Source organism: Lagopus muta, chromosome 9 (assembly GCF_023343835.1).
Source record: "Lagopus muta isolate bLagMut1 chromosome 9, bLagMut1 primary, whole genome shotgun sequence".
NCBI classification, from domain to species: Eukaryota; Metazoa; Chordata; class Aves; order Galliformes; family Phasianidae; genus Lagopus; species Lagopus muta.
The window spans coordinates 3,311,344-3,334,264 of record NC_064441.1 but is presented as its reverse complement, the minus strand read 5'-3'; the positions used below and the strand labels follow the sequence as shown (position 1 = coordinate 3,334,264).

The 22,921-nt window shown below is 38.3% G+C and overlaps 1 protein-coding gene and 1 long non-coding RNA gene across 8 annotated transcripts in view; one reads left to right on the top strand and one right to left on the bottom strand.

The window, feature by feature from the left end:
- Window positions 1–775, bottom strand: part of LOC125697808 (uncharacterized) — a 33,956-nt gene extending 33,181 nt beyond the window's left edge. For both annotated transcript variants that reach the window (XR_007378941.1, XR_007378942.1), the window contains exon 1: window positions 711–775. This is a non-coding gene — a long non-coding RNA (uncharacterized LOC125697808). The remainder of the gene's footprint in view (window positions 1–710) is intronic.
- ZBBX (zinc finger B-box domain containing) lies at window positions 776–13,596 on the top strand. Of its 6 annotated transcripts, none has more exons than XM_048955408.1 (18): window positions 776–1,136; window positions 1,253–1,386; window positions 2,084–2,172; window positions 2,680–2,793; window positions 3,108–3,201; window positions 3,594–3,642; window positions 3,786–3,895; window positions 5,398–5,562; window positions 5,988–6,162; window positions 6,760–6,880; window positions 7,403–7,533; window positions 7,742–7,845; window positions 8,161–8,267; window positions 8,471–8,631; window positions 9,526–9,675; window positions 10,281–10,517; window positions 11,520–11,685; window positions 12,577–13,596. In XM_048955408.1, exons 3-18 carry the CDS (start codon window positions 2,105–2,107, stop codon window positions 12,650–12,652), a joined length of 2,028 nt encoding a protein of 675 aa, XP_048811365.1. In that variant the 5' UTR covers window positions 776–1,136; window positions 1,253–1,386; window positions 2,084–2,104; the 3' UTR covers window positions 12,653–13,596. The 6 variants fall into 6 exon arrangements, with proteins under 6 accessions (XP_048811365.1, XP_048811366.1, XP_048811368.1 ...); XM_048955409.1 differs by having other exon boundaries at window positions 1,253–1,397; XM_048955411.1 differs by having other exon boundaries at window positions 777–1,136; window positions 11,538–11,685.
- Window positions 13,597–22,921: the final 9,325 nt, after the last annotated feature.

The window sequence follows — 22,921 nt, the reverse complement described above, 5'->3', positions numbered from 1 at the left end:
CTCAGTTATGAGGGAACTCCAGTTGACCGCCATGTTGGCCACCCTGTTGCGTGGTCTTTAGAAATATTTTCTTAAAGCAAATGATAATTTATTTCTCCCTTTTCATCAGAACATCTCCATTGAAACGTCTGCGACGTTGTTTTACAGCTGAGAATATTAGGACACATTTTTTTTAGATTTACACATATTATACAAACTGCAATTCTTTCTCAAGATCAAAAAACGCACGCGTGTTTCCACAGGCTCTCAACACAAATTGCCTGTCAGGGTAATATCTTGAAAACCGTGCTGTAACCAGGATGATGAAAGAAAATTACTGGCAGGCGGATTATACAGCTGTGTAACTTATTTAGTGCCTCCCAGCCTGAATGCCTATGGGACAGATGCAAATTCTACAACTGAAGCACATCTCAGAGCACATGCACTTCTAACAGACAGCGGCTCGCACTTATTAAGCTTGGTTTGGGTCGCAAGCACAGTGTGCTTTTGCCTCAAATGACAGCTTCTCTCCAAAGACTCTTTTTTTTTTTTCTCCCCATCCATTACGAATAAGGATCTGGCCGCTGATATTAAAGGTCTAGGCTCGGAGCAAACAAACCGAAAGACGTGAGGGATTAAAACACGATTATCCTGTCACTCACTGTAGACATGCAACACAGACACCCATCGCTTTAACCACAACCCCCCCCGGCCGCAAGAAGTGCTCTCACCCCACACGGCTGTTTCGCCTCCCCTCCCCGCAGCGTGGAATGGACTCTCCCGCGCAGCCCGCCCCTAGTGAGGTAACGCGTCGCTGTTGCCATGGAAACGGCTGTGGCGTCGCCGCTGCGGGAACCGTTGGGGCGGCTGAGGCGGGATCTTCCTTCCCGCCTTGTGCCCAGGTTCCGGCGTAAGATCCTGTTGGTGGGCGTTCGATGCAGGTTGTGATACGTGCTGTAGTCAGCCTTTGGATTCTATGGGTTTATTAATGTGAGAAAGCTTGTCCGGATGCTGTCTGCTCCCTGTGGTTTGAAACAAACTGCTGTGGTCTCGTCTGTATCGCGCTAAACTCCACGAGCTGCGATCGTCTCGTCCATTTTGAAGCTGTTAAGCTGTCCTTCAATGGATGAGGAGGAAATTTCAGCTAGCAGTAACCAGTTCAGTTTGCTTTTAGGTTCTCCTCCACCAGCTGCTAGTAATCACTGACCCGTGTCTATCCCTCAACTGAGATATCATTGAGATGCACTTTAATTGCACTAATGCTTATTTTCAGGTTTGTGTGAACAGACAGCTGAACTTTAGCTCTTGAGCTCAGTTACCCATTCGATGTTTCCGAAATAGCTTCTCCGCAGCACTGAAGTCCTGCTTATAGCTGGAATCTGTCAACCAACAGCTGAAGAACCAAAGGTTTGTCATCTGTAAGTCTTTGCTGCTGTGCTTGCAATCAGCTGCTGGCGTGCTCCTTCAGCAGCCTGCTTAGCCTGTGTTAGTTACACTGCAAATGTTCCAGAGCAGGGATGGATGTTAGGCTTCTGTTTGGGCTTCTTGCTGTATAAACTTGCCTGTTGGAAGAGTCCTTACCCCAGTCTGGAAATGCTGAGAGTAACTACTCTGCAAGTTACCTTCCCATTTTGAAACAATTTGGGTAGGACTGAAGACATTTATCATTATTCATATATGAAGACGTTTATCATTACAAATCAGCTGAAACAGTTTGACTTTGTAGGCGTTGATATTGTTTTCTCCTCACTGCTTGGGTGTCCTTCCAGAAAAATGTATTTCACTGTGTATTAAGCTACTTTCTTTGAACTGCCCACATGAAACTGAAAAGTAAGTTTTTTCCCTGGTATCATGAATGTAACAAGCATTTCTTTCAACTAAATATAATCTAGAGTTGTTTTAGGTTTTTAGTGACACCATACAAACCACTTCCACTCTGCATTTCTCTTTCCATGCACTGGTATTTCTTGGCTTTCTAACAATTTTTTTACTGTTTTTAATTTCAATCAAATGAACATCTCATAAGGTTTCTCACTGTAGATGATACAAATTCTCTCTCTCTCTTTTTATTTTTTATTTTTTAAATTTTTTTTTATTTTTTTAGGAACAGACAATACTGGGAACCATGAACAAAAATAATTTTGTGATACTCCCAGGTTCAAAAAGTGGAACCTCTGTGAGATTAAAATCAAAGTAAGTTCATTTTATCTGACTGTGATAGAAATGTTGTATCAGCATTTTTATTAAGTTGTCAAGAACTGTTAGGTGGAACAGCTTATGTGTGTGCAAATGAAACACAGAGTTGGATTAGTTTTAGATTAGCAAGATAAGCTTATATTGGAGAAGCTTTATCACTACAAAAACAAAGAAACAGCATTAACAAACTGTAAATATTTTCATGTTGTCTTCTGATCTGAGGCCTTTCAGGTCTTATGAGAGTAAAAACCTGCAGTTTACTGGAGAGACTGGAATCTCTGGATCTTCAGAATGCTGCTTCTTTCAGTAAAGCCTGCTATGATAGGGCAGTCTTGGTTGTGAGAAGGTTGTTCTTGACCTGCAGTTAACTTTGCAGAGCAGTTTTCAGTCTTACTAGAGACAGAGGGGTAACCTGCCTTTTCCTTGCTGCTTTAGTGTCTTTCAGATATCTTAATGTATTTCATGTAGTTCCTATTGTATATTTTACTACTGTAATTTCTCTAGAACTGTCAGAGAGTTGCAACTGGAGAAAATACAGTTGGAAATGGAAAACAAAGAGGTGGAGAAGAAATTACGACAACTGCAGTCCAACATGAGCAGAGAAAAAGAGGAGAGAAAGTAGGTGACGTTTCTGGGTGCAGACCCTGCAGTCAGTTAGCATACTACAGTCTGTATTAATAGCAATATGAACAGAAATGATGAAAAGTATATGGCAGTAAGAAAAAACGTGGTGAAATATTCAACATGCTCTTGACCTTTTCTTCTGGGGAACCTGTTGCTGCTGTTCTCAGCTGGTCCGTAGGGAGAGTTTTCCCTTTCCTTTTCCATCTTCCTTCTTGATTTATTTTATTTTTATCCCCTAAAATAAACAGTAATCTGTTCTGTTAGAGTTAGTACATGTTTAATAAGCTCCTTCTTGCCTTCATTCATAGGAAATCCAGTGCTTATCATTGGAAGTCTGGACAAGCAGGAGCGATGACTGTCCAAGCCCGACTTTTATCACAAAACAAAGAAAAAATCAATAAGGTAATAAGCTATCAACATATTTGCAAATAATGCTATTTAAAATGAGAGATTTAGGTGATTTGTGCTACGAAATATGGGAATTTTAAATACAGCAGGAATAAAAAGCTGAGTAATTCTGAGTAAAATTTGTGTTTCCTTTTGAACTAGAGGAACATCAAGCTCTGCCTAGCCATCTGTTGTTTTTTTAATTGCAATAGATACTGGATCGGTAAAAGCTGTGCTAATTTGCTGTTGTGAGAGTCCAATTTGGTATAGCTGGAAGTCATCATAAGCCTGCTGTAATAAGTCTATGGCACTGTGTCTTGAGTAACTTGAGCTGAGAAAGTTCTTTCCAGTATTTGTACTCTAATACATTAGTATGTAAATATATATGCCAACACTCTTTCCTGTAGGTTTCTTCAGGAAAAGTGAAGTTGCAGCTACTGAAAGAACCACTTCAAGGTAATGGTTTCTTTATTAACTTAATTAAGAACCCACTAACTTCTGGCAGAGTATCGGGTTCTTGAAGGTTGCTGCGATTAAGCAGTAAAGAATAAATCAGAGATTGTGGTAGCGGGTTATTTGGTTTTGTTATTTTTCCCCAGTGCCAAAGAAAGAACCATTTAAGCATGAAATGTCAAATTATGGAGCTCATGAAAAAACTGAAGCAAAGGAGATGGTTTCTCCTCGTCCACATACTAAGAATGCAGGGCTGGTAAGTATGTGGTATAAAAGGTATCAGTAGAATACGTGCATATAAAAGCTTTGTAACAGTATTTAGGCATGATTATGTGGTATAGTATATAGGAAAAGTGTTGACCTACAGGAAGGAGTCTGGCATAGGTCTCTTCAGTGAACTCCATATGTGGAGATACAGATGTGCACTCTTAAAACACACATTCAAGTCTGAATGTTAGTTTTTGTCTTATGCTAGCTTTTCTGTGCAGTGCTGTTGTATTGCAGTCAATGGAAGTGTGTTCCTTCTGCCTCCCTTCTTGGAGAGGAAGGAGGAATGTATTTTAATGATGCTTTTGCCACTGGGAAATGGTAATGTCTAGGAACTGAGTCGAACTTTCAGCCTTATTTTTTCTGGCAAATATGAGATTTTTATATATATTTTACACTTAATTCAGCTGCTGGGAATAGTAAGTCATTTAGGGGCTGCTTGCTTCACTGGGATGGTCCACATGAGATGCCAAGTTAAAACTATTAGATGCACAGTAACTTACAAACAGGAGAAAAAAAATAGGTATCTAAGACTATTTTGAACCAACTTTAAATGATCTGACTTAACTGGAATGGAATTCTTATAGTAATAGGGTTTTTCCACCTGTTTGTGTGAATATGTTGGTAGTGTTCTACACGATGACATCCTCTTCAATTCAATGATTGCTCTCAATGATAACAGCTCAGTACACCTTATGTAAAGGAAGGCTTTACGTGTTGATCTCCAGGAGTGGCAGAGATAAATAGCTCTCTTATCAGGTCTTTAACGGCGGGCTTCCCCACGCTGTGTTTTCATTGGTTGGCCCAGCATGTGCATGTGGCTGAGGAAAGCTTGAGATTGCTGCGATAGAAGCAAGCTGAATGGTTGCAGGCAAATAGCGCGTATTCAATAGTCTGTGCATATGTTGTACTTCTAAATACTTCGTACTTAAATACTTAGATAAGCAGGATGTGTTGATAATTCTGTCTGCTTTCTGAACTCGGGCTTGCTGGCAAAGTTACACTGGAAATCATCATTATGAACGATGAGCTTGTGTGTGTGTCTTTTAGCAAAGGCAAGCAGGGAGCCTACCCTCCAAAACTCCTCTGAACATTACCTGGCATCAGAACCACCTGCGTTTTGCTTCTCTTAGCGCTCAGCTGGGAATTCATTCATTCCCCGCCTGTTCAGTGCGGTGACCGCCTGGGGACACCGGCTGTCCCCGAGATCACCGCCAGGGGGCGCTGCGGCTCCACAACGGCTCCAGGCGGGGCAGCGGGTCCGGCCGCGATCCGTGGCTGCTGCTCTGCGAGCCTCTGTGACTGCGGGTTATTGGATTGTTGTTCGGCACGCTTGTGTGAACTCTTCGCACTGTTGATTGTTGACGTTAGCGTGTGTTTGCCACCGTCTCTCTGCTTTCTATGTCTGGTTCTCCTGATTCTTCTATTGTGCCGTTTGGTGGGAAGTTTATTTATAACAAATAAAAAGGTTTCATGTTATTCCATAAACAGACAGAAGCCAGTACACGTCCTGGAAAACTGCAAGTTGTTGATCCCTTCAGATTTACTTCATTGGTGAATGAAACAAACATTAATCATGAGGAGAAGGTGGACAGTAAGCGCGGGGTCACTTCAAACAAGTTGACATCCTCACCAGCGTCAGCAGTCACTGCTGAGGTACTGTGCAGTTCAAAGCCAAAATCCTTTTAAATGTTTGTGACACCTTCAGCTGAGTGATCTGAGGTTTCACTGTGTGCCGAGGGATCAAATTGTCAACTTTAACAGTCTAGTGACCTGCAATTATGTATATCTGACCTATATATGCAGGATGTAGGCTCTGATGCTTTGTGCCTCCTAAAGTATTTACTTCTTTTTTTGCATATGCTATTTTTTTCCCCCTTATTTTGCTCTTGACAGAGCACTTGAGTTTAGTTGTGGGCAAGATCACTTAACAATTGAGTGGGTTTGATTATCAGAGCAGCACAGAAAACTGGGTTCTGCATTTCCTTAGCTGAGAATAAAAATGTTGGTATTGTGTATGTAACCAGAGAGAGGATTATTATCAGAAGTGCTGTATTAATGATGCTGTGGAACTGATTTAGGAGCTCTCTTCAGAATCGGACTGGACAGGTCTTGACAATCAGGACACAGGGATCTTACTGAATGGCATGTTTAATGAGGAAGAATCTGCAAAGATTTTTCAGGAAGCTTTGATTCAATGGAGGAACGGTAATCGTGACCACAGACCAGAACAGCATACTGGTGAGGTGCTACCAGGTATGATTTCTTTGTTGTTGTTTGAACTGCAATTTTAAAAGCATTAGTAGCCATTTGGATAAGTTAGCAGCTATCTTAAGTAGCAAGGATGGATTTTTTGCCAGAACAATGAATGTTTATTCTTTCCTCTACGTTCTACTGTAAATTAGCAACAACCTATTAAGTTTTATGGCTACCACCACTGCTGAAAATACTGTGCAATGACTGGTTTTAAGATCTCATGCACCCTACTGAGATTATTTTTTAATTTACTTTTAGTAATAAGAAGTCAGGTAACAGTTAGATGCACAATCCTATCTAAACCTGTATAAAACCAGTGTTTTCTGCAAATTCTGACAGCATGAATTCCTTCTGGCTGAGTCCAGTAAGTGGAAACAAGTTGTAAATTATGCTTCAAATGACTCAAATCTGCCTTTATCTTTTTGTAGAACAAGATTATCCTGATATCCTAAATGATAGAATTGAGCAAAGGCTTAGCTGGGCATAGACTGCTGTCTTGGTGTTCATTCAAAAATAACGTACCTAAATATTATAATATTATAAGCTTATAAATGTAAATATCTGCATTTGTGTTGTTTTCTTTAATCATTCTAATAGAATCTGTGGAAAATCATGAGGTACAGACCAATCTTTCTGTTATGAAAGAACATGTCCAAATTCAGTTCAAGGAGAGTGGCCTCAGCTACATGGAGAAACTCTTGCTTAAGAAATACAAAAGGTATTGTGGAAGTGGCTGGTACTAGCAAAAGTAGTCAGAAATGCTTCATGGCATTAACAAAATTCCATTGGAACTTTGTGATGCTGGGGGATTGATTAGGATGTTTGTTTACTGGGTATGTAATTGTGCAATGTAGCCATTGTAGCCAGACTTGATGACTTCATATATCAGAATTACTGCAGAGTATTTGAAGAGAGTCTTTGCTGTCAATTGGTTGCAGAATTTGAAGGCCAATGATGATATTTGGAAGCCTGATTTTTATTTCAGGAATTTTATACAGGAAAAAGTGTGCCCTTTAAGATAGTGCTGTAAATATAACAAACACTTGCTGAGTTCCTGCAGCATGAGGTTATCCTATCATTCATTGAACAGAAGTGGCTGCTTTTTAGCAGTAGTAAACAGTATGGATTTTTTTTGGATGACATAAAAAAAAAAAAAGCTAACTTTTTAAAAGCCTGATTATAATTTCTTTTTTTGTTGGTGACGGTGGATTATTTTTCTTTTTTTTCTTTTTTTTATTAGGACTTCTGCTGATGAAATGCCTTCTAGTCGCCTTACAGATTTAAGGCCTGAGCGTAAACCGACTGCATTACACAAAGCTGTGACTGGAGGAGAGGAAGAAGGAAATGCTGGTCATACAGATGATTTAACAGGTGTAGTAGATTTGTCATTGAAATTAAATATTACATATTTGGGAGGTAGATACTTTTTAGCTATGGTTTTTGAAATATACATTCTTAAACAGTTTCTGCCTGAAAAAAGCAAGCAACTAACTTAAAAAGTAACGTAATAGTTTGTGTTTTTAGAAATGTATCACAGACATGAAAAAATAAAATGCGTTATATTAATTATATTTTGTAGTTGAGGAGGTGAGGAGATACTGGACATCTGTTTTTAGAGAGGAAGAACCCAAGAGTGGTACGGAAAGTGTGGAGTCATCTCTGAAAATTGAACTTCTTGATGATGTAAGTATGTGCTGAAGAACTTCGTAAGCCTTCACAGCCATCTTGTATGGTTTAAGTATTGACCTGTTGAAATCTTAAACTAGCAACGACGTAGTAATTTGTAATGAAAATATATGCACACATTGCATCTTCTGATCATCTTCATAAAAACATGGAAACTGCAGCTTTCACTTCACAGTAATTTTCTCCTGTGGTGTTTGTGGATCCTTAATGTATAGGAATGACACAGAAATGAAGTCTGCAGGCATTTTGTCACTTTGGTTTGTGGTACTTAGACTTATATTCTATTGCTGAATATGTATTTTTTTTAATTAGTCTTACGACGTGGAGTTGGAAGAATCGTGTGACTTCTTGGTGTGTGAAGCTGAGGCTACAGGAATGAATAACCAGAGAAATATTGAACCGTTTGAAGAGTTTGGAAGGTGTGAGAAGAGATTATTTGTGAGAGGAAAGGAGTGATTTCTAATTTGATTGATGTTCACAAGTAACTGGCAGAACTTATCCTTAATAATTAGAACTGATATCAAGTGAAACACGCAATTTTTCTGACATCCCAAAGCATAGTTGGTAGGATGTGATCTGTTTTGGTGTATTTTACTCCTATAATCTTTCCTCTATTTCCAAGTGCTTCAGCAATTGCAGATCAGCAAAACACAATGCCAGACCTTTTGCCAAAGGAGACTGCGGCCATGATGAAGTCATCTTGTCACTCGACTTTTGCGGCTGATGCTCAAAGTCGTTCACCTTCTGATGGAAATCTTGTTTCCTCTAAAGAAATCTTGCAAGGTAGATTTTCATAGCTTTCTTTTTTCTGTTATATACATAAGTTTTATATGCAGTTCTATCATTCCCATGATAGTCAGCTATTGATAATAGTAATTTTTTTTAAATTAACCATTTGTTGAGCTATGTATGTGCCATGAGCACAACTTGTGTGGTAGTTATCTCACTTCTGTGAGCTTTTATTTGAACAATAGCTGCTCTAATGTGAGTTGTAGACTGGAAAGAAATCCATTGTTAAGCAGAATGTGATCTTACAAATCTGTTTCAGTGTACAGTATTAAACATGTGGCACGTGTCTTTTTATCCTTGCCCATTGCAAGAGGGCTGGAACTAAATGCTCTTTAAAGATCCCTCCCAATTCAAACCATTCTATGATTCTTTTCATGTAGGAAAAATGTTTTTATGTTGATTAGCTGAAGAAAAGTATAAATTATAATATTTGCTGTGTGAAAGATGGTCTCTGGTATAAGTGTTCCAGTGCCTGTTGCATTCAGCGTAGTCATGATGAATTCTTACACACACCAGTGGTTGCAAGGATCTTATTCTGTGTCTTAAGCATATGCAGAGTAGGGCACTTGATTAATTTTAAGAAATGTGTTGGTCTGTAAGGATCCTTTTTTTCTTAACCTTGCAAGTACCAAAGGCTTGCTCCAGCATTCAGAACCTAAAGTGTGTTCTGTTTGTACTTAATACAAGGAACTGTTTATATGAGTCTTCAAATAGGGGGGAGGAGGATCGAGAGCTGACAAATGAGGTGCAGCTTATGCTTTTTTATAGTAAGTGCAGAAAACTTAATAGATTTCTTCATATCACCTTGTGTTAAATGCAGCAGATACAGTAAGCGTGCTTTAATACAAAATCAATAACGATTTTCCTTTTAATAATTCTTAATTTCAGGAGATGGGAGATGGGTTACTGACATGAGCTTAAGCAAGCAAGCTGATGAGTCTGTAGTTCAGGCTGTCTTAGGAAGTCAAATGAGTAGATCTTCAAGTGGTCTCAAGACTCATAGAATTTCTCCTCTGATAACATGCAGACCATGCTCAGGTAAGAGTAATAACCTTGCAATCCTGCTTTAACAGGTTATTTTGCCTAGTGTTTATTTTTAAGCACATTTGTAACCTTGTTTCTTTAAAGCAGAGAATGTGTTTTATGGATCTGTTTGTTGTAGGCCCCCTGTCGGTGTTGAAAGATGTTGAACTGGGAAATGATTTTGGTTTTTTGTTCCAAATACAGAGTAAAAGAAGAAGAAACAACCACCTAAACATCAATATTACAAAAGTTTTGGAGTTTTGATAGGTGTTTAAATGACAGGGATGGTTTCAGCTGCTTATAGGAGGACAATCAATACCTGACACTTACACAGCTTTTTTTCTCTTACAAATGTTCCTGACAGCCTTGGATTGCTTTAGATGAGTGGAACATATGCAGTCTTTGAGTCAGTTTGACTTGTTCCAGCTAGGAAGCACAGAGTTTGAGATTTGTCTGTATGAGTAGTAACTGTTTAAATTAATGATTGATTTTAATCCATTTAGATCAACTCGTAACTTAAACTACAGGTTACGTCATTCATTATTTTTATCTTTAAGAAATCTTCATTATCTTTATGAAATCTTGAGTTTGCTACAAGTTGTGATCTTGTGTGATTTCAGGGAATGATTCTATCAGACCTCGATCATCAGATGTGCTGCAACATAAACTGACCAGAGATTGTTCAAAATACACTCATCCAAGACCAGAGAGTTCACCTCTGCGTGCATTTAGAGCTAATACTGAGATATCAAAGCACAAGGATGTTGATGTAATTAAACAAGATGAGCATTGTTGGGAATATGCTGCTGACCAAGAAGCCTTACTCTGTCTGGAAAAAGAATTACAAACTTATAGAGGTAAGTGATAATATTGCTTTTTCCCCTTAGAGGTAAGGTAATGAAAGCATGTAGCTATTTCCTTATTTTTTGCCCTAATATCAGTTAGATCTAATAATACGAAACCAATTAACTATGCAAGACTAGTTGAACTGTGATTTATTTCTATTTGATCATGCTTTAATCTACCCCTAATTTAGTAGAAGCAGCTGTTTCATGCAACTGTCTTAATTATTTTATTTATACTCTGCGATTTCACTGCAGGGATCTGCAGAATATGTGTATGGTATCAGATAAAGATTTGCTTTCAAATGAGTATCCTTTCCTTCAATATGTATCCTTACCTTCAAAATGGGCACCTTAACTGTTGTTAGAAGCTAGATTTGTGATACATGGCTAGCAGGAAAGGGAAAAGATGGACAGAAAATTCTGTGAACCTATCCTGATGAGAACTGCCAGTAATGAGGCACTATGGATCTGATATTGTCTCACTTTGGGTTTGACTAGAGCAACTTTGCTTTGTCTTTTTAAGACTGTCCCAGTCTTTATTTCCCCTTTTCATTCCACTTCCTTGGAATATTTTTCATATGTGTGGAAGCCTGTAGCAAAAATGTGTGACTAGCTGGAAAAATAATAATGCTTGCATCTGTGTTATCTAACAACTCTAGGCTGTGGCACTGGCTGATTATCCCTTTGGATTAGTACTTGTTGTGTATCCACTACTGTTTTAAGTGCATTCTGCCATTATCAGTCTGCCTTTGCTGCTGTACACCAAGGTCTCCTACTGGACCTTACCTACAGTGTTTCTTATCGTGTTGGTGTAAGCAGCTCAGAACTGAACTCTCCATTATTTCTAATGATATAGGAGCCATATAATAAAAAGTCATAATTCACTTGAGGGCTTGTAATGGCATCCTTTACCAGCTACAATTAGTTAAACACTTAATGCTTTCGTTGATACTGTGAAACTCTTTAAAATTGATAGTGTAAATAATGTGGGATTTATTTTCTTGGTTATATTAGTCACTGAAATGACTGCAGATATTTCAGATCCTCAAGAAAAACTTTACAGCCTAACTTCTGAAGATGTAACCTCCTCCAGCAGACGTTCAAGGAAGATATATGGAAGTGTTACAGATTTCCATAAAACCCTGGGTCTAAAAGACTACAGCACAGCTGATATGCTTGGGTAAGCTAAATTCCTCAAGTATGTTTTTATGGTACTGTAAAAATTTTAATATGCCAAACATCTTCCCAGAACTGTAAAACAGTCTTAACTTTCTGATTTTACTTTGTATACTTATTACTAATGTCAGCATGACCTATTTTATATCTTGTTTGTTTTTTAAGTTGGTAATTGCATCTCAGATTAAGAGTAAAGCAATGTATTTTTGAGATCTCCAATTAGGAATGTTGAGATTTTAAAAATAAAAATAAAAATGCTTTGTTAATATGCAGCACTGATATTTAAAATGAATGTTACAAGTCATCTGAGCTCTCTGCTTGAAAGATTGCTTTAAAAGGAGTTGTGAGCAAGTGAGACAATTACGTTTGACTGACTGATTTGTGATGTATCATTCACGTTGCTTTGGAGACTGAGGAGGAAATTAGAAAAGAGGACATTCCCCAAAGTTCTGTTCTGCCATTGTTTTCTTATTATGATCTTGTAGCAAATAATGGTGAGGCACTATATATTGTGTGAATGTAGCTGACTTAGACTTTTGTGTTGATACTACCAAAATTACAGTGCACTAGAAATCTAAACTATATTTGCAGTACAGTTGGTGTTAACAAGGCTCACTTTCCTAGCTCTACCATTCTGGATTGTGGGATTTCTTCACTAAGGCATACTAGTGACAAGGTTGTTTACCTCTTATTTATTCATTTACATCTCCTAAATAAAATGTGATAAAAGCTGAGGGGTTGAAACTGAATAGAGTAGGTTTTGGTGTATGCAAAACATACAGTAAAAGCTATTTAGTGCCTTTATTCCTGTGCATGAACGCATGTCCCTGAGGCTTTACACAGTTGCTAGAGGAACTTGAGCTGCTGAAAACCTCTGTGTTGTGTTTGTTTTAAGGGGCTGTGATGAAGACCAAATAGATGATGAGGAAGAAATTCTGGAGGATAAACGGCAGGTTCTTGCATTACAGTAAGCTTGTGAGGAATGTAATGATTCTGTATCTTTGCACTTTGTATGAAAACAAAGAAGCAGATGAAGAGTAATTATTAAGTGCTGTTGATGTTTTTTATTAAAGATTGCTTTGTAAATTTGTAAATAAAAATGTTTAAAAATCACTCCACTTGGATTATTTTTCTTACTGCGGAAAAACTAACAGGATAAAAGAAAACTGTAAAGACTTGTTGGGAGATGCCCTGCATTCTCAGGCACAGCAGCTCCCTTCAGCTTTCTTCACAGCGTGGTGGTGGTTATTTCATTTGTTTTTGATGTATGTCTGAAATGTAGTGAAAGCTTTTTTGTTTGGTGCAATGCTTTTCTCCACTGTGGTTTTTATGATATTTTGAAGGTATCTTAATCTTTTCTCTGGTTTTGGTCACCAAAGAAATGAAACTACCTAATTGCACTTATTAAAAGTTAGGACTTCGTGTCAAAAATGCAAGATTTCTCTCTGCTTGTGTTGGGAGACTTTGCAAGTGGGACTAACTGTAAGCTTTTGAATGATAATTGCTGTTATCACCTGACACAACTAAAATTAATGGAAATTTTTCACTGAAGCTTTTGTATAGAAACTTTATAACTTGGTTTATGTTTTTCCATCTGTTCCACTGTTGTAATGGTTTAAGTGGGGAGTTCGTATAAAATGTGGCTCTATGAATCTACTGCATGTGTATTTGATTGTTATTAACATTTCTGTTTTTAATGAAGGGATTGTGTCCATTTTGGTCATTATTCATCACAGCAACAATGATGATTAACTGATCAGTAAATAATGAAACCTGATAATTAGATGTCTTGTAATGAGGATCGTGATTTTCATCACTACATTAACATATGCAGGTAGTTTTACTAAGTTTGTTTTGCTTGAATGTTTAAGGGGAGTCTTTGAGTGCTCGTGCTGGAAACCTAATGGATGTTTAGAGGTGGCAATTGACCTGCTTTAATGTAACAGAAGAAACATTCTGATGCATGAGGTGGTTTCTGGCAATTAAACACACACTTCTTGGTGTCTTCCTTGCTGCTATTTAACTCTAAAGTGGTGTGCAGTTATTTTCTATCTGCCCCTCAGTTATGCACTGAACACTACATCAGTTTCTTTTACAGAAAGGAGTACTTGAGTGAGCCTAGCTCGTAAAGACTAGAGTGATTGGGCTGAGCAGACCATTGGTTTGACTTCCTGCTATGTTTCTTATCTTTAAGGTGAGGGTGTATTTTTTCACTTTAGTTTCCTTTACAAAGTTTACCGTATATCTATGTTTCATTACAGGAGCTCTTTGCCAGGAACTCTAATAATAAAATCAGAAAGCATGTTTTCTGCAGATTAAGTCCTATGCTGCTCTTTCATGAGTGCAACCTTTTGTTTCTGTTTGAGTTACCTTTCTGCTTGTTCCTGTTATGCTCATTTCCCTTGAACAGAAAGAGGCTGACTTCTTCCATGCTGTTCCCAACTCTTTTAACTAGGAAGCCAGTGAAGCATATGCTACTGTATTTGTGTGCCTCAACAGTCAGATTTTAATCCTTTGTGACTGTAAGAAATTAAGAAGAAGACAGTGTGTTTAACATCTGGATTTACCAGCTGTGCCTTCCCATTCCTTTTATTTGAAAGAAATGGTTATGATAATACAGCTAACGAACTTTGGACTAAAGCTTACTTCAAAGTGATAGTAGTCTCTCTAGTCAGTTATGCTGTGAGCATATTTCAGTTTTGTAATTTGAACTTTAGAGTATTTCAAGATGTCTTTGTATGTTTTTCTTCGAGACATATTGGTCATTCAGTTAGTCTATCGATCTTACCAAAAAGAATGCCTGAACAGTAGACAGTGACTTCAGTTAAATGTGTGGTTTTACACTACACAAATCTTATGAATTACTGTGGCAATTAATTTAGATTTTGCAGTCTACTTTGAAGTGCTCAGTACTTAAATATAAAATTGTTTTCATACTCGTGAGCACGTAGGTGAATCGCCGTTGACAGAAGTTCTGTTTACAAGTATTTGCAGGCTATCCCTAGAGCACTTTAGGTCTCTTTGCAGAGCACTGTGAATTGTATGCTTGCTGTTCATTTGCTCACTGCTGTGCTCAGATGGGGAATGCTCCATGCCTGTGTGCAGGGGTTCAACAAGTGCATGAAGAGAAGCAGAAAGGGAACTGCTCCTATCCTGATGTGTGCTATTGCTATCTTAATTTAAAGAAAAAGTTACAAACAGCAAAACATCTCCTCTTGATTACCTATCTCCATGCTGATGCTTTATTTTAATTCAGATTCTGTTGTCTTATAATGTGAAAATCTGTGCTTTTGTAAATCACTCAGAATTTACAAGTCAAACACTTTTGCGTGAATGACAACCAAGGATTTGTGCCTGCGAGTATCACTGCGTGAAGTGGGCTATTTAAAGCAAAATCTATTTGCTTTAGATAAAAGAGAAATAATCTGAATTTGAATGATATGTCAAAATGTCAACTGAGTTGTCAGCCGAATGTGGCAGCTGTTCCATTCTTAGGCTCAATTTATATAGAAGATAATGGAGGAATGTTGTAGCTGGCTTTGTTTTGTGTGAAAGTATTTTTATATTACAAATGACTTTTTCAGTAATTATCAGTAAACAGCTCAACTTTTATCTAAGTTTCTGTAAGAAAAAAAAAATGCTGGTTCCAAAATCTGAATGTCTATCCTTTGTACACTGTTGAAGGTCTAGCCCTATTTCATCCTACATTCTTTAGTGCTTTCTTTTGATGTTCTGTTTCCTTTCATTCCAGGGGTGTTAATCAAGATGCAACATGTTGCAAAGTGAAGCAAGTAAACATCTGTGTGGAAACATTCTCAATTCCTTCTCAGTTTTCTGTATCTTATATTATAGAGAGCATCTAGTACTTGTTCCTCAAACTCTGCATCTTGTCCTTATTCTTGTTTTTGTTTTTTTCCCACTCTCCATTATAGCTGGTAATGAATACATGGAGGCAGGAGAGAGTAGAGACAAGGAAAAGATGTTTGCTAGCACTGTGGAGTTGGCCTTTAATAGAAAGTTTGATATTTTGCCTGTGTGGTACAGGAAGAGAATGTTTAAGAAATATCTGCTTTCAGGGCTCCGCAACTGAAGTCTCCAGGTCTTTCCATCCATACTGAACCCAAGGAAAGGCTCTGGTTTTTGTTCTTCTCTGTAGACAGTCAGTGTCTTGGCCTCTGATCCTCAGTAGGTTTTCTGGCTCCAGCCTTTGTTTTGTTCATCAGTGTTCCTCTTTGCTGGCAGCTCTTGGTGGGGATGTTGCTAGTGCCATCTAAATGCTTCAGGTAGGAATTTAGACTTAAAAATAATTGATTGCTACTATTTTCTGTATATGATAATTGAGAACTAAAAGCTCCCACAAGATGTGTGCAGTGTGGCTCTTTCGGTACAAATTTGAACTTCAGAAGATGTGTAGATTTTCCTCAAATGAGGAAGTTGTATTTACCTTGGTTTATGAGCAATATAGCATCAAATAAAACCCAATTAAAATCAGCATGGGTTCAGATATTTTTCTCTTAGAAGATGAAGAGAGTAGGCAAAAGAAGATGAGAGAGTAAAATGGCATGAAAGCGTACAGTATGCTTACGTGGCTATGGAGATAAGGCATTATTTCATGTTTTGATATGGGGGAACTAGTACTAATATAAAAAGCTTGCCAATAGGAACAGCAGCAACGTGTTTACGTGTGCTAAGTACATGCATAGAAGCAGTCTGAATGATCTAATAGAGGCAGAGAATTCCACAGAGTTTATGGAATATATAGCAGCTTTAGTGTTCTGATTTTGGTCATATTCTGTTATACTTACCTCATTTAATCCATCTGGAATCGTGGCTTAAAAGCTGTATTTGTAGTAAAATAGATACCCCCATGTCTGTACTGAAGTGTTTCTAGGTACGTTATGTTGCAAGTCATGAGCCTTCTGTAGGGTTTGCTGTGCTCAACTGACCTTTCTGGCACAGCTCTGTTCTCTTTAGCAATCCTTATGTTTTGAAACAAGTCAATAAATTGAGCAGTAACAAATCACCAGGACCATATGGGCTTCACCCAATACTTCTAAAGGAACTAAAATGTGGAAATCTCAGATTATGCAATAAGTGTGGTACGGAGAAGAAGGCAAATAAGCAAGAAATAAGGCAAATAAGTACTGTCTGTGGGTGGGAAAGGACCTTAGTCAGAGGCATGGGTGGGGTTTTCATTTGCTGGTGGGAAATGTTGTAGTTCCTGGAAAATGTTAGCTGAATGGCAGTCAGGCTACTGTGTCTGTAACTCACGAAGATGTTTTATATGATAGTATTCAGCATAATTGGCACTGCAGATGTAATGATAGCTGTGTTTGAAATTCAAGGTATGCTGGGCATGCTGACTCAGTGTATCCACAGCCCAAAGCCTGCAAAATGAAGAGCAAAAGGAAGGAAGTCAAAATCGGTGAAAACCTCACCTTAGAACAACAGAGTCCAGAGAATGGTGTTATGTAAGTTATGTTGCATAACGTGCTGAATTGTGATAAATAGATCTAGATGTAGCATCTCCTGAATTGATCATGAAAGAGGTAGGTGAGATATTTAGGTAAAGATTGTACCCCTTTTGTTTGATTGCTGTTGCTCGATACTGCTTTAAAATACTGTACAATCATACAAACTGTTTCTTCCGTCTATAGAGAAAGATTAGGAAAGGATAATAGCTAATAACCACCCCTTTACCAGTATGAGATGCATGGAGGAAAATTAAAGCAGTCAGTGAAGAAAACAGAGACTAAAGTAGCAATGTTTCTGTGTAAGTTGAGCCCAAAGTTGGGCCTTCAAGCTCTGCTATTTGATCCAAAGTCAGTCACAGCACTTCAGGTACTAGAATAAGTGAAACATCCACTGGCTGAGGCAGTATTGCCTGATGTATGATGGACACTATCAGTACCTTAAAATCCTTGACTACATCCTTGACTTTATTTCATGGCAATGCAGCGCTTTGTGAATACTGTGAATCGGCTGCACTGAGCCATACTGACATATGGCCAGATGGATCCCGCAGGGCTTTCGGATATGAGGGCAATACTGGACAGCAGTGGCAGACAGCTGTACAAGGAAGAGCTGTTTCTTTCCTTGCCACATCAAGGACTCCAAGAGCTGCCCTTGCTGCAATAGGAAATGCAGAGATACTCAAAACAAGGAGATTTGATAAGAGCCATCGCTCTGTGGAATCCTCACAGCATAATTCATCCAAAAACAAAACTTTACCTGACTTGATACTTAATTTTTGCTTTCCTTGTCTGAGAGAATTATTAAAATGAGTTATATCTTGTGACAAACTTTGGGATGCTTAAGGCAACACTCCAGTTTTTAATATTGTAGTTGCAGTATATCTGTAATACGAAAAAGGACTCCTTCCTTTCCAAACTGCGATCGTTTTGTGCACTTGCTGATATCAGAAATACCTCTGCTTTTGCTGAGCTACCTCCACTGATAGTGATGTTATTTGGTTTCAGTTCAACCTTGCTGCAGTCAGTTGTTATTGCTTAAGGGCTTGAAGGGGATGATTACTTAAGTCAGGGAACAGTTTAACATAGGTAGAATGCGAGGATGTTTCTAAGGAAGGAGATAATGGAGTCAGTTTTAATACTTGCTGCACACAGCAGCAAGTTCTTGCCTGTCCTTCACAGGCCATGTCTGTCTATCAAAAATGTGAGCGTGCATCTTGCTCACGTATTCCAACTTTTCAATTTCATTTTGGGAGAGAGGGAGGTAGAAGTAATCCTCATCTTTTCTAGGGATAGCTGCGTCATCTTTTCCGCATTGCTTTCTCATTTATCCTTAGCTTTAGAAAGGAGGGCATCTGTGAGTCTGAATAAACATTTAAGGACAGGGAGTAATAAAACAGTGTTTTATGAATGTGAACTCTTTTATGACAGTGCGTGTTTACTTGGAGACCCACAAGGAATCCAGAGGCCTTCCGCCATCAGCCTGGAATGGTGGTGGTGCTTAGACCACTATCAGTCACTGCTTACAGTTCTTATGATCTGCTCAGTGTATTGGGAGTAGCTACTCTGTACAAATAAACATCATCTCTAGAATTTAGCAAATATGTCTTAATTTGGATAGGCATAACTGAAGATCAAGTTAATTTGGTAAATTCTAACAAAAACACTTTAAGTGAACAAGACTAGTTAAGTTAAATGAATAGGAGTGAATTAAGGCAATTGCAAGATCTGCTTGTTGTGTCATATTTAGGTTTGTGTCGGCACGTTTAGGTCTGCTCCTGATTATATCCAGATGGTGAAGAAGAGAGAAAAGAAACCTGAACAGATTCACGAGCAGGGTAACTGTCTATCAGTTAGGAAGGAAAGTATCCTATGTCTATTGATTGAGGCTGTTGGAGGAAATCAATGAAGAGTAGATACCTCTGGAATGTGGACTCCCACTGTAATCTTGTAATGAAAAACTCTGAGCCTGGGTAATTCTCTTTTGCTGAGACTGGATGTTGCTAAAATATTTTCTATATGTGAATAGCAGAATTTACCAGGATTTGCTAAAATCAGATTTTTTTTTTAGCATGTTGTTTGTGGTTGTTATTTTATGTGCTTAGAAGAGCATGTATTCTAATTCTTAAGAAGTAGGAATATTCAGAATGTTGGACTCTTCTCCCAGAAAGCTCACTAATACCCTCGGTACTGAATTTTCTCCCAGTGAAACATGCTAATTTTAAGAGATACTAATTGTGATTTTCATATTGGGAAATGAAATGCAGGCTTTTCCTAATTGATTCAGTATTTTCCACCAAATGCTTTGAAGAGGAGTTCTCTTCATACAAGTCTTTGATGTCATGCAGCTACTTAACTCTTCATTAACCAGAAATACAAAAAAAACCCAAACACTTAAGACCTGCTGGAAAGAAGAAAGGAGGAGGTTGTGTCTGAAGCATGAAGCCTGGGGGAAAGAAAGTGGTCACTGCATGCCTCAGGATTTTTGTAGAACAGCAAAGTGCAAATAGTGATTAAAGCGTCAGGCCTTGAGAGTCCAACAATATGATGTTAAATTAATTAGGAAAAGTACTGAAAGTAGCTTGTAATGATTAAGAAAAAAATGTCCTCAAAAGATGTAATACAATTAAACCTTCCTGTGCTCCTAAAGAAAAGGTGGTGTAGGAAAAGGGAATATTACTTTCTTCTGCAAAAAGCAAAATCTTATGTTTTCAAGGGATAATAGATTGTACAATGTCAGTGCAACAATACACAGTCACTAGAAGGTTCTAGAGATGCTTTTTTTCTGTAAAATCAGCAGTGCTATGGGGGGAAAAGTGCTGATCTTTCAAAAGCAATTGAAATTAGTGCTTCTGAAAAAGTGTTAGCAAAATATATTCAGCAATTTAAATAACCAACTTTGCTTGGAAACTTGCTATTAGCATTATTTTCTGATATGAGTCTAGCAAGAACACTTATAAATTGGGTCCTAAGAGATTAGCATACAGCATTCGAGAGTTGCTCGCTGGGTTTAAAACAGTCCATGTTGCAGAGATGCACAACGTGTTCAGGCAGCTCTTAGGAGTTGTTTCATACCGATTCCTTCCTGAGTCCCCTGTTCTGAGTATTTCTTTCTCTGTAGGTGTCACTGTAGCATAGCAGATAGAAAACACTTCCCTTAATGAAAATGTAGAAGAACACAGGGAGATCAGAGGCAAGCCGTAATCTGGTTTATTGTGCCATGGTTGTCATATCAACACTGAGGTTTCCCAGCAACTAACGGAATAAATTGTTTTATAGATTTATTTACTTATCCTTTCTAATAATGAACCTGATGCAAGAGATTTTTTTTTCCCTTTATAGTTCTCTGCCAATTAAGAAAGCCTTCTCAAATCATTTACATTTTGTCTTCATGTTAATACTGACAGTTAAAGTGGATCTTGTTAATCTAATTGAAGCTGATAGAATTAATGAAGGTTTTGCCCTCGCGAAATAGTTATGTTGTGAAACTTTGCATTTTACTGAGAGGGGAGGGGGTTAAAAAAGCTAGGCTTTATAGATTTGATGTTATTTTTAGATCTTCAAGATATAAAACTTGGCTCCTATTGGTGTGCCTTCTCTGCTTCTTAGGCTATCTGCTTGCACCATTTCGGGAAGAATGGTTGAACCAGGGCTAACTGTTTTAAAGAATGATTAAAGGAGGTAGGTGCCTTGAGCCTGGCCACTGGAGCATCCTGTGGGATGTGAGAAACCTAGGTCTAACACATGCTTTGACTTAAGTATAAATGCACATCTACAAAGGACTGAATTGCTGGAGGTCGGATGGTTAGGGCTGGAGGGAGTGCTGGAAGCTGTAGTTGTACTCTTAGCTCTCTAAAAGAATTCTACCTATGGGTTATTTTTTCTTAATCAACTGCATATGCAGGAATGAGAGCAGACCTCAGGTCACTGTTCCTCCTCTGGCATGGTGTCAGAATCACAAGGCTAAGCAGCATTATGATTTTTACACTATTTTCTTGTGGCCCACGGATTTGGCATGTTTTTGCCAAAACATTGGACAGCTTTTTCGTTGCTTTATGTAGCCTGGTCAACAGGATGCTCATTTGGGTATTGCATCCAGCAGTGAATGAAGTGATGCTGAATCTTGTCTGGAGAAAGACTGTATTGACCTGTTTTCACTTCTCTGGAGGGCTGTTCTAATTTTTAAGCTATTATCTAATAAAGTAGAAGTGAGACTCTGGCAATCATTTAAAACCAATAAAGTTGATCTTGTCTATTAGTTGTACTTTGAACACGCTTAATAGATTAGAGTCTCAAGGGTGTTCAGAGCCCCTGTACTTAATTACAGGCTTGAGATTTATGTGTCTGGCTCATAAGGGCTGGATCCTTCTAGGCGCAGCTTTAAAAGCTTTCAGGCAAAAGGAGAGATTTGGTGAGTTCTCACCTAGGCAACCAGTACGAATGGCGTTGTGGGTGTTTTTTTGGATGTAGTTTGGACTTCAGCTCTCAAAATCCCTACAAAGCCTTTTGGGGGCTTGCCTTTGTGTGTATACCTAATGGATAAAATTGCTAGAGATACTGAGGTGTCACGCTACCATGTGGTTTTATTTAAGACCTGAAAGTCTAGTTCTGGTCCTCAGCATCTTGAGAAATAGATGTTATTTTTATTTAAAGAAACAAAAATTATTTCATGCAGACTGCCTTGGATTTCCACCCTGCTCAAATTTCTATGTAATTTATACCACACCTCTGCATAAATTCTCCCTCTGCTCCCTTAGAGGATACAGCACTTGAAGTTAATTAAGTAGAGAAGCTATGTGAAACCCAGAAGAAACTAGAACAACACTGATTGTCTGACGGTAGAAGATCATCTCAAGCAGGCATTTGGGCATTTATTAGGAATCTGGGAAATTACATGCTAAGAACCAGGGGATTGTGTATGTTGTGCAGTATCTAAGGAAATGTCTTCACTCCTGGGAAGGAAAGAAAAAAAGGTGTTTAGCAAACAAGTCAAAAGAAATGTAATCTGGTTCATAGAAATACATGTACTAGCTTGTATGGGGCATAAAAACAGATTTTATTTGCGTAGGACAAAGTCTTCTAAATGCATTGGCATTGAGTCTGCTGGGTTATGCTGGTTTGAAATGAGCTATTTTCAGAAGGTGGTGTGACATGGTCCTTCTTGGGATTGGAGATCTCTGTGTTTTCCTGAAGAGTTGCCTCCTAGCCTTTCTGTAGCTGTAGTGATCTACTCTTGTTGGGGGAAATGGAATTAGGACAGCTGTTCTGTACTCATTTGGCTAACATGCTGATAGGGGCAGGCCTGTCACACTACAGACAGCTTTTCTGCAGTTTTGTGTGTTCTTGTGCAGTAAGCTGAGGATATGATGCAAGTTTTGACTGCAAGCTGATCCAGATAGCAGTACCGTGATAAAGCTGAACTCTTATTTTAAGGAAACTTGTTGGTTACCATCTTATGTGTTGACTTACTTCAGCTTTTGGTACTCTGTGGCTGCTGTCTCCAGCAGCCTAGCACTGAATGAAACTGTTGGTTTACTGTGCAGTTTGTTATCATCATTATTGTTATTGCTCCATTACCAAGAATAAAAAAAAAAACCTGTGCAGTTTATATATCTGATTTATAGCATGCATGTTCTTTGCAACTCCAGACACTTGCTTTCTTCTTGTGTCTTTTCAGTCTCGAGAACTATTGTAATTAACTGATTCACAAGATAAGACAATTTTATCAATTGGTTCTTCTCCTCACTTCTGGAACTTGGGCAAGGTTTG